This window comes from Pteropus alecto, unplaced genomic scaffold (genome assembly GCF_000325575.1).
Source record: "Pteropus alecto unplaced genomic scaffold, ASM32557v1 scaffold11, whole genome shotgun sequence".
In the NCBI taxonomy this organism is placed as follows: Eukaryota; Metazoa; Chordata; class Mammalia; order Chiroptera; family Pteropodidae; genus Pteropus; species Pteropus alecto.
The window spans coordinates 9,062,282-9,074,563 of NW_006431956.1; the positions used below are offsets into that span (position 1 = coordinate 9,062,282).

Consider the following 12,282-nt stretch of genomic DNA (forward strand, 5'->3'; position numbering starts at 1 on the left):
AGCCACGCACCTCCAGTGTTCCCAGGCAGCGGGAGGGACGACGACAGAGCGCGGCGCGGCGCGGCCCAACCTGCGCCGTCTCTGGGGGCCAAGGAAGACGCGGCGTCCCGGCTCTCCAGCTTCCTCCACTCAGCCCTGGACCGCTGAGTTGGGCGCTCGGATGGCAGTGACGATTTGTCGAGCTCGCCTCCTGTCCTCCCGGAGGCGCTCCGAGCTGCTGCGGGCTCTGTTCGCCGCCGCCGCCGCCGCTGCCGCCGCCGCCGCAGCCGCCGCGCGGGGTCACCTGAAGGTTGGGGCGCAGGAGCTCAACTCCGTGCTGATTGGGCTCCAACTTTTCTGCGCCCTCACCTACTCTCGAGTGCCCGCGTGCTCTTCCGCGAAGCCCACGCAGCCCGCCCAGGCTCCCCACAACTCCGTCCGCGTCCCTGCAGCTGAGAGACAGGGAGGCCTTGGGAGGAAGCAAGAGGAGGGAAGGGCTCATTTCAAAAACTTTTGAAAACTGTTGTAGTCGCTCTGCTGGGTCGTCCCACGTGTGAAGAGTGCGTGGAACTTGGCCGCTGTTGGGTAGATTCCGGGACCGATTAGAAGGAGTCACTTCCACTGGCTTAAACGCAGAGTCAAAGGCACAGAGAATCGATTTCCAGGGCCAGGCAATTTTAGGGGTCCGCCGACTACTACCCACGGGCCAAATTCGGTCCCTGCCTGTTTCTGTAGTTTTATTGGAACACCACCAAGCCCATTCTTTGTATTACCATGGTTGTGTGTGGCTGTATTATCTACGGCTGCTTTGTGACATGGGTCACAAAGATCATATGGCCCACGAAGCCCCAAATATTTACTATCTGCCCCTTTTCAAAAAAAAGTTGGTATATCCTGTCTAAATCGTATGGGACTAGATCCTCTGGGTTAGAATATCTCATATATTATTATTTCATCTATTTCAGTACAGTGATCCGATGACAGTATGATATAGTCTGCCTCTCCAATGACTTGGGACTAGGTCTCTCCTCTCTCGGCCCTAAGCTGTCCTGTCCATATGTGTGGCCCACCAACTGCCCAAGTGCCCACTGTGCAACCTCCCCAGGCTTTGCCCCTGACCTTGAACCCTTAAAGAACATCAATAAACCGTAAACCTGGTAGTGTGTCCATGGGGGTTCTTTAGACTATTCAACCTACTTTCATATAGATTTGAGATTTTTCCAAAAACAACCTCTGAATTCTACCATCTTGTGAGTACCTTGATAAAGGTAATTTGAAAGATTTTCATGAGTTAACTTTTTCAAGTTACAAAAATATTTATGTTTCAACTAGAATCTCCTAAAGGCATATGGTCTCAACCTGGAAGAGCAATGCGAGCGCCTTTGGGGGAGCAAGTAGGCCAGACAGATCAATAAAGCTGTTGCCAGCAATTTCATCACTGAAAGAATAACACATATCAAGAACAGAAAAAAAAAAAAAAAAGGGCTGCTAGTTCCTTTTTTGCTAATTCTGCATCTGCTCTAATTAAAAATAATTAGTCGAAAACAAACCATAACCGTGCACACAGTAGTTGATCAATAAATGTTTAGTCAATGAATAAAACACCTCAAAACGAATGCTATTCATAAAGAGAAAGGAGCAAAAAAGTGAAAATAAATGTGACTGGAAATAAGATTTCCTTCCCTAACTCATTGTTGTTAAAATGTACTAATCGATAAAGAAAAAAGCTGTTGCTTTTACATAAGACTGACATTTTTAGGGATCCAGCTGCTTATCTGAGTACGGTTTCAGAAATTAACGCTACATTGAGTGCTAAAATAATATAGTCATCCAATTCTACGTGTTTGAAAGTTTAAGCATTCTTTTAGATAAGTAGGATATGGCACAGTTATCTTGAAAATGAAAAAGTTGGCTGGATTAGGAAGATAGTTTGATTTTATTTCTCTTAGAGCCAGAGAATTGTGCAGACAACTCATAGAGAAGACGGTTTGCAGAAAAAGAAAAGGGCATTAGTGTATCAGCTAGGAAGCTGCAATTTCGCCTAATTTACTAAAGTTTAATATTTCAGCACAGCTGGGCTCAAGGCAACAGCAGAAGAGCCAGCCTTGCACTGGGCTCCCTAAACACCCTTGCTGAAAATGAAGTAACTTTTTATCAAGCCAATGGCTATCAGCAGGGGACTCACAAAAGCCCATTTTAATTGGAAAACCAAGTGTAAATTTGCAATGGGAATACTGAAGCTACTGTTAAAATTTGGCAGTAGGGAACTTTACCACAAGCTTTGTAATTGAAGACTTGGGCTGATAAAATATGAATTATCTTGCTTATCCCTGAGAGATAAAAGAACTCAACAAAAACATGATTGCTTAGACGTTGTTGGCCAGCGAACACTGCGCATTTGGTAATAACATTTGCAGGTATAATCAGAACCCTAAAGATCTATGCCACGGAGTAATTTGAGAAATAAATTACTGAGACTCACAGTTGAAACAGAAACTCAGGCTGATATGCAGAGAAGTCTAGGTTGATGTGTAAATTTTACCACGTTCATCCACTCAGCCCAGCATTTGCTTCTCACATGGTCTATTATTCTTCATTCATTATCATGAATGCCCTTACTTTCATAAAATAACTTTTTAATGAAATTATTAGGAAGTTTTCATATATAAAAAATGTCCAAGTAATTAAAAAATCTTCCTGGAAGTTAGGGTTTCTCATTTTTGGTGTAAAAGTTTTAAACATTTCCATATGCACGATTTGGGAATTCATGAAGAAGAATCCCAGATATCACACGAGTAGGAATTCTCAATATAAGGAAAGGAAGGAGTGCTGTGAGAAACAGAAAACTGATGCACCAAAGAATCTTATCCTTCATTTGGGTGACATTTTGATCTCCCTGTCTTTAAAAAAAAATGGTTTCTGATATCTTCAGGCCGCTTGACTGGTTTTAGTAATATTAGACATTTGTGAGGGATGAAAGACAATAGCACATTTATAAATATTAACTATTCCTTGGGGGAGGAAATTCATAAGGATAGTATAACCAGGACTCCATATTTTCAATAAATCGTAGGATATAAATCGAAGTAGAACTAACTTCAAGAAATCAATAACCTTCTATGGGGGATATGTGTTCAAATATGTTTTATTCAAATTAGGTTTTGCCCACTGCTAATTGAATATAAAAAATTAAACCAATTCCATGTACAAAGTAGTTTTAACTTTAAATATGGAATACTTAGGATGATATACAAATTTCACATGGATATATATACATATATGTGTGTATATATATATATATGAAATCCAATTTGTAGTATAACTAAAATTACAGAATAAAAAATAAGAGTTATCATTCACATTATAAAATAGATTTTTTAATGTATAAGACAGTCGAACTTCTAAAACTCCTCTCCCTGCAGTTCATTTGAAAGATCATCAAGGACCAAAAAAGAGAAATAAAAACTGAAACTATAAAAATGGCCACAATCCCATTCCACAAACTGCCTGCTGAAGGTGAACCAATTAGACAAGAATGCCAAGTTCAAGACTCATCTCCCCTATTTATTTTGACCTTAGATTTATGGTGGTGGTGGGGGTGGGGGGAATGGAAATGTTTTTGAAGGCCCTAACAGTATTCAATTGGAAAGAGTAAAGGCTGGAAGTAGGTCACGACAAAAATGAAAAGCAGTCAGCAGGTATGGCCAGGGCCATAAAGAGTTAAAGGAGACATGATGACCAATAGTTCTGATTTCAGTGAATTCAGCTTTCTAAGCAAAGGAATGATGACCGAGAGATAATGCGAATCTTGAAGAAAGATACTACAAACAATTTTTGTAGCTACTCATTAAAGTCGATTTACCACAGAAAAATGAGTACCTGGTTTACATATTTCATAAACAAAAGACCCCTGAGCCATTGGTTTTTATACTGAAATGGCTTCTCCACAGTGTCTCCTGCCTAATTCCAGGTTTTGCAAGACCGGGCAGAACTCCAATTGCTGTGACAGACTGGAGACTGAGGACTGTGTGTGCAGAGGTAATAGACCCGAACTGCCATATTTCTCTCCTGAGCTTCTCTTCTCCACCCTTTCTCTCCACATAACCTAAACTATAAGCAAATAAATAATTAAACATAAAATTTCTTCTAGCAAGCCCTTGATGCAAAACTGAGTTTCAACTAGTGTGCCAAAAAGAAGAAAGGACTGCCAAAGATTTTTCATTCACAATATTCCTGGCAAATAGCAGAAATAGGCATGACTTCTTTCAAAGATGAGTAAGCAAGAGAAAAAAAACTTATGCAAAGGTTCTGTAAAATATAAGATAAAATGAAAGGAACATAATCAGTAAAAAGGCAAATGAAAAATATATGTTGGAACAAGACTTATTCCAGGAAACAGGAGAAAATTTAAGCAAGAATCACTTTCTACTCCTCAGGAAATGAAATATAATATGTAATAAGAAAAATCCAAAGAAGAAATAAGAACTGTAAGAAGAAATAGCAAAGCAGTAGGATGAAAAGTGAACTGACGACAGTAAACAAAACAAAACAAAACAAAACACAAAAACATTGTAGAACTAAGAAGCCTGAGGATCAGAATTTAGATGGCAAAAATCTAAATCAGCGTCATAGAGATTAGGCTGAAGAAAATTGCAGAAAGCACACAGGAAAGAGATGCAGAAAATACACTGATTCAGAAAACGATGATATGTACCACAAGCCAATATTAGATATATATCATGCAGGTATTAGGTGCTCTTTTTTAAAAGCATAAAAATGAAATATTGAAAACATTTAAGGATATAATAGGAGAAAACTTCCCTGAAATAAATAAATATGTGAATTTGCAGTTTTTTCTTCTCGTTGTCTGAACTCATTATATAAATTCATGGTGCTCCAGAGAAATTTAATAAAGAACAACTTGATGATTTATCCACTTGCAGAGATTATTCAAAGACAAAGAAAGAATCGTAAAAGCATCCAAACAGAAGAAACAGATAAAAATTAATCTTCCTTCTGACTTCACTTCAGCAACATTAGACTTAAAAAAGAAAAAGAAAAACAAAAACAAAACTTCATATTTACAGAGTTTTAAGCAAAAATGACGTGACCCTAAAATTCTGCCTGAGCTCTGGGTGAGAGAATTTTATGCTAAAATCTTCACGTCCTTTGGGTTTGAGGTCTAACATACCTTGCCTAGGTGCCGCGTCCTCTTTCTACCCTACTGCGGGACAAGGTCCGGAGATGGGGACAGAGGCTTCGAGGAATGCATCGTCAAGAATGAGGACGTGGCATGTGTTTAGGGATAATTGGTTTCTTAGAAATGATCCTATTAATAGGGGGAATTTGGGTAGCACAAATTCTAGGAAGTGTAAACGCTATACAAATGGATTTCCTCAAAATTGGCTCTGAGGAAAACATAGTAAATTCCCCGCGTATGGAATCAGCTCTAGTCACCCTGACGTGTCCAGAATGCGTAAACCCTTTATTTGAACAATTATTAAGGGAAATTCCTTTTGACGCGCCTCTTAAAGATATTATGAATAAATTATAACAAGCTGAATTACTAGAACCAGTTTATACTCCTGTTCCCACGCAGTTAGTAGAAAAATTAGTAAGGATAAGAAATTTACTCATAAGCCTGTGCCTACTATAGAAGGGCCTCCTTTTGTGGCCTAGTGGATAAATAGAAAACTCTGGTATCCACCTAGGGGGGCTAATAGTATGAAAAGATTACCTGATCTTCCTTTGCCTTATTCAGAAGCTTATAATAAAGATAGTATACATGTAGTGAATAAAGATAGAATTCATGTGCCTTATAGTAGTTTAAGTTTCATAGAAAGGCTGGCTAGGTCAGGATCTCCTTGGTGCTTAAAAACAAAGGAACAGAAACTTAGCTTATGAAAGCAGCTTTGTAAAACTGATTTTTATAAATATTTTCCTCATTACTGCACCAAGGAAACTTTTGAACAGCTATGAGAAAGGTTCAGCTTGAACTTTAGATATAGCATAAATCAAATAGCATTTAAAAGATTTCTTCAGGCAGAAAGAACAATGTCTGCCCACAAGCCAATGCTTGCTGTTATGAATACATCTATCTATCACTTTTACTTAAATCAAACTGTATCTTACGTAATAGATTTAAGAATTAAAAGTTTAGATTGTTCCATCAGGTAGTTCTGTTCTAATGATTGAGAGAAAAATGTACTAGTTAATCATGAACATTAATAATAATATACTCTATAAGATTTTCTGCTCCGCCTAACCACAGAAATTTAACTCCCTGCTACCTTAACAACAAAGTATAATCAAATGCCAAAATAAAAAGTATAAAAGTTGTACTCAAATCACAATAAAACGGAACAGTGTCACACCGCCTCTGAGCTGTGTAGTCAACTGTCTCCCGCGCCGACGCCTTGCCCACCTTCGGGGCCCTCTGGATCCTGTCGTGGCTGGACCGCGGCACCTAGGTGGTTTTGAAATTAATATAAACCTTGGTCCCTGGCTAAGCATTCCCTGAGGTGCATGGCACAAAAGTGCTAACTATTCTAGTTTCAGAAAATTCTCAAAGAAAAGGAATTCACTAAAAATGAGCATAAAACAAAATACTGCAAAATACTTAAGGAATTCACCATGACTATTCCTCAGTAAGATTATCAAGCAATAATCAGGAAGAGAACATAAAATAAGTTTAAAATCATTAAGAACATGAAAGGTTGAAATAACACACTGGGAAAGAGCTATGATAAAAGCAGATTTTTTTCTGAAGAACCGATAGAAGTATGAGAAATAAAGTATAGCCATTGGTATAAAAGTAATCAGTGGATGCAGTTAAGTCACAAGATTATATATGACTAAAGAGAAAATCAATGACATGGAAAACCAATTTGAGAAAAATATACATTGAAAGATGAAGAGGTGGAAAGTATGAGAAAGAGGTTAAAAGACCTGTAGAAAGTGGTTTATATATAAACCATTAGGTGTTGAGGGGCTACATAACAAAGTGCCCCAGCACCTAGTGGTTTAAAACAATAACATTTTACTACACCTAAATATTTTGTGGGTCAAGAATTCAAATAGTACTCAGCTGGGTGATACTGATGTTTCACACCAGGTTGAATGTGGTATGGAGGGTTCAGTGTGGTTTCACTCACATATGCTGCACTTTGATGGGAATAATTGAAAGAATGAGGTCAACTAAGACTGTCAACTGGAGTGCCTACCCTTGAACTCTCCAGCATAGTGATCTCAGGGTAGCTAGCCTTCTAACTCATAGCTCCTACTGAAAATGTTCTAAGAAGCCTGGACAGAAACTGCAAGTTTCTTCTGATCTAGTCTCTAAAGTGCCAGAACATTACTTCTGCTGTATTCTATTAGTCATACAAGTTCCTAAGTCTATCATATATTCAAGGAGAAAGGATTTGGACTCTGACATCAACACCAACTGCAATATGTGTGTATGTTTTCTTCCACAGCAGCAATCAATTAACTCAATTGTGACACTATCTACTTGGAGATAGCATCAGATTCCACAGGTTAAGCCATCAGTTCTACAAGCCTGTGCCACCCCACCCCCCACAACGCACACATTTCAGACACTAACCACAAGCATAGGGTGTCATGGGCTTGTAGAACTGTGCTCCTGGCCAACTAGCTATAGATTGGAGGTTCCAATACCCCACTCTTGGGGTTTATTAACTTGCTACAACAGGAAACAGAACTCAGAGAAATGTTTTAGTCATTAGATTACCAGTTTATTACAAAATGATATAACTCAGGAACAGCCAGATGGAAGAGATATCTAGATCAAGGTATATGAGAAGGGGCATAGAGCTTCCAAGCTCTTTGAATGTGCCACTGTTCCTCAAATCTCCATGTGTTCACTAAGCTGGAAGCTCTCCAAACCCCACCTTTTGAGATTTTTATGGAAGCTTCCTTACATAGACAGGATTGATTAAATCACTTGCCATTGGTGACTGAGTCAACCTCTAGTCCTTTTCCTTTCCCTCAAGGTTGGGGTGGGGGGTGGAGGTGAGACTAAAAGTACCAGCCCTCAAATCACATGGTTGGTTCCCCTGGCAACCAGCCCCATCCTTATGTGAATTGCAAAAGTCTCTTAAATTCAGGAGTAGTTGAAAGGGATTTTTTATGAATAACAAGATACATTTATTGCTCTTATCACTCAGGAAATTTCAAGGGTTTTAGGAACTCTGTGGCAGAAATGGATTGATGACCAAATATATATTTATTATAAATTGAAATATCATACTCCACCTCTAAGAGAAATAACAAATAATTTGTGGCTATCTTAATCTACCACAGTCCAATATTTGTCTAACAGGAATTTCAGAAGGAGAGACCAGAGAGAATGAGGAAGAGGTAATATTTGAAGAGCTAATGTCTTCAAACTTTCCAGAATTAATTAATGATTTGAAACTTCTATTTAAAAATGACAGCAACTCCTGCTCTGGATGAATAAAAATACATTCAAATCTAGGTACGCTATAATAAAACTTCAGAACTCCAAAGACAAAAAGAAAGTCTTTGAAGTAATCTAAGGGGAAAAAAACTTACAAAGAAACAGTAATTTGATTACAGCATAGTTCTCATCAGCAGAACTAGATGCCTAAAGTTAACTGAATCTTCAAAGTGCCAGGGGATATACTGGCATTCTTAAATTTTATATCTAGCTCAACTATTATCCAAAGGTGAGGGTAAAATAAAAAGTGTTTTAAAAGACTGAAAAATTTACTAGCCACAGACCCTTGTTGGAAAGAAAACTAAATTGTACACTCTAGGAGAAAAGAAATTGACTCCAGAAGAAAAGAAAGAGATGCAGGAATAAAGGTGAAGAGGGAAAATGGCCAACAACATTGATTATGTGAAACAAAACAATGATGAATAATCTGTGAAGGAAACTGCAAAACAAAACTGAACTAAAATAATAAACAATAACATGAAAGACAATAGGAGCTATAAGGGAGCATAGGAAGTTCCACTTCTTATTCAGGAGGTCAGTAGAAATAGTAATTACCTTTATACATTATTAAGTAAAATATGCACTTTAAAATATTAAGACATGCACTATCATATGTGAGGTTATAGGTGTGTTAATTGACTCGATGGTAGGAATCCTTTTATAATGTACATGTATATCAAATCATCACAGTGTACACTTTAAATATATTATACTTTAATTTTTCAATTATACCTCAATGAAGCTGGGGGAAAAAAAGACATCTACTGTAAATTAAAAACATGATAACTCTTAAGCCAGTGGAGGAGAAAAGAGATTTTTAAAAATCAACCATTCAGTAGAAGACAGAAAAGGAGGGGAGGGAAAAGTAAACAGAAATCAAAAACAAAGCATAAAATAAGATGGTATAAATAAATGTAAAGATAATAGTTATCATAGAGATACCAGTTAAAAGACAGAAACTCACAGGCTAGATAAAAATAAACAAAATGACACATAGGAGCTGAAAATAACACTCTGTAAAATGACATACAAAGAAATACAAACCAAAAAAAAAGCTAAAATAATATCAGAAAAAACAGACATGGAGGTGAAAAGTATCATTATAAATAAATATTGTCACTTCATAATAATAAAAGGTACAACTCCCTAGGTAGAGATAAAAATTCCAAATCCATATTGAACAACCAACAACATTCTCTCAAATTATACAAAACAAACTTGAGAGATTCAACACACCTTTCTCTCAAGGAGACAAAAAAATTTCTTTTAACATAAATTGAATAATGCAATTCAAAAGAACACGTTTTTCTCAAGGTGACCTGGAATACCACTTAAAACTGGCCACATTCTACTTCACAAAACAAGTCCCAACAAATCCTGCAAAACGGATATTATAGAGATTGTCTTTCTGATCACAAAGCAGGAAATTAGAAACCAGTAACAAAAAGATTAATAAAACCATCTCTATACTTAAACACACTTCCAAATAATTTGTAGGTCAAAGAGGTTATCTTCTTTAATTTTAGAAAATATTTTGACAAAACCAATAATGAAAAGACAACATGCCAAATCGTGGACTATAATGAAAGTAGAAAAATATAAATGTAGATACTAAAAATAAACAAATTAAAAACCAATGACTTGAGTATCTGCCTTAAGATGCTGGGAAATCGTAGCAGCATAAACCCAATGACTATGAAATACACTAAACGATGGCATTATAAAGGTAAGGAAATTGGAAGATCAATCCAGGGACTCAGTTATCCAAATAATTGGCTATCTTAGCCCAGGTTGTCCTGCTCAATCTCTAAAAGCACAGGGGAGACAGGGGCTATTGTGCAGGTAGTTTATTTTCAAAATAAATCCCTGGGAGTAAGAGTGAGAAACTGGGAAAAGTAAAGCAGAGGAGAGAGAGCTAGTATAAAAGTGCATCATTAAACTGGGCCCTCCTGTGGATATTGGGCTTCCTCATGCAAGGACGCTCTGATGAACCTCACAGATTACGCCTCAGAATTATCTGCCTGAAGGAAAACTGGCATTTCTCCATCAGCTCCTATCACGTGGTGCATTTTCAGGTTGCACAAGGATGACTAGCAGGTGTCCTCCAGTGGTACCATGACCCACATCAGACTTCAGTCCAGAAGAGAGTGCTCCCTTATTAATAAAATCTCCCCTCTGCAGTTGTACATTCTGCCTTGTCTGCTCCCGCATCTTCAAGGGCCACCCCCAAATGTTCCTTGGCTTCTCCCAGTAGGTGCTAGAATCCGTTTGATGTGTATGTTTGCTTCCTGAGTACAGACTGTAGTTTCTTGTTTAAGCTGTGCTGTGACCTGGTCCTTGTTATGAGTCTGGAGGCAATGAGGGAGGTAGGGGCAGATCTTAAGGAAGAAAAACATAATAAGAGGCATCTGCTTCCATTGAGGTCTTTGCTGGTATCTAAGCAAAGTAAAGCTTATTTTGCGGGGTGGGGGTGGGGAAGGGAGACTGCTTCTGCCGGCCCAGCCCAGATGGCTTAGAGAAACCTGGAGGTTCAAGATTCTCAGGCTTATTCATCCAAATGTCCCCAAGATAGGTCTAAAGTCCTATGCCTTTCCTCTCATAGCCTTGGCGTTTGCAGAGGGGACCTATCAAAGGCTGTAGATTTCATCCTCTTTGTAGTTCTGCCACCACCCATAAAATTCAATTCTGGGCCAGAATGTCCTGAAGCTGTCAGGGATGACACCTTTCTTAAATGCTACTATAGAAGCCTGTTTTGAGTTGATAGTTAGCAGAACTAAAGCCTGAGATTTCCTAAAGTTTATAGAGCTTTAACCCAAACCAGCCAGTCTGTGATCCTTTTCATGATCATACATGGGGCATATGCTATTCCAAGGCCTTACCTCTCTCTTAACTGAGTATTTCATCTTTGTCTACACCTCACCCCAATCCACTGCAGTGAGAGTCTCATAACTGCAACGTCAAGAGATCTCACCACTCCACCTACCAACTGCAACTGGGTCCTTGCCACCGCCACGCTGGTAAGTGATTCCATTCCTGAACCCTACTCTGAGGCTCTGCTTTCTAGGGCCATTCCTGATCCCAGCTCTTCACCTGCCCACCACTTACTCGCCCCCAAGCAAAGCCTGAGGCAAAGGCTTGCATGAAAAGAAGCTTCTTTGAAGAGTGACTCCCAGAAGCAGGACTGAGGGATGTGGAAAGAGACATCATGGTTTGTTTGTCCATTCTAGGGGAAGCTGGAGCTCAGTCCCACTAGGCGCCCCTAACGAACTGTACGACATGCATCTCAGAATTGTTCAGGTGGCGGCCAGGCACAGCATTTATCCATTAGCTTGTGTCCCCTCTGTCACGGGTTGTCTCCTGAGCCGCAAACTCTCTCACACTTTCAGGGTGCACATGAGTGAGGATCAGGTAAGTTTCTGTAGGAAACCTCATCTCACCATGACAGTAGAGATGCCCCAGGAAGAAAGCAAGAGATCCATGAAAACTGAAGGTTCTACCTGCGCTGATCTGGAAATCTCAGCAGTGGACAGACCGCAGATTGAAAAAAAAGTTATATATAAAGGATCAAGAATTAAACTGTCATGAGAAGTCATATAATCTAACAGTTGAGAAGGAACTTTCAAGGTTGACAACCTGGGTTCATATGCAATCTTTCCACTTACCAGCTACAGAACTTGGAGTAAGAAAGCCTTTCTGTGCCTCATTTTCCTCCTGTTTAAAATGGGGATAATAATAACAGTATCTGCCTCATAGTGCTTTTATAAATATTAAATGAGCTATTTTATATAAAGAGGTTAGAACAATGCTGGGCACATCATAAACAT

At 38.8% G+C, this 12,282-nt stretch overlaps 1 protein-coding gene across 1 annotated transcript in view; it reads right to left on the reverse strand.

Annotated features, from left to right (window-relative positions):
- Nucleotides 1-11,489, reverse strand: part of ST8SIA6 (ST8 alpha-N-acetyl-neuraminide alpha-2,8-sialyltransferase 6) — a 126,584-nt gene extending 115,095 nt beyond the window's left edge. Inside the window, exons 1-2 of the mRNA XM_015585596.2 lie at nt 11,442-11,489; nt 11-604 (exon numbers count right to left, since the gene is read on the reverse strand). Of these exons, the coding sequence (XP_015441082.1) occupies nt 11-604; nt 11,442-11,489 (642 nt within the window). The remainder of the gene's footprint in view (nt 1-10; nt 605-11,441) is intronic.
- Nucleotides 11,490-12,282: the final 793 nt, after the last annotated feature.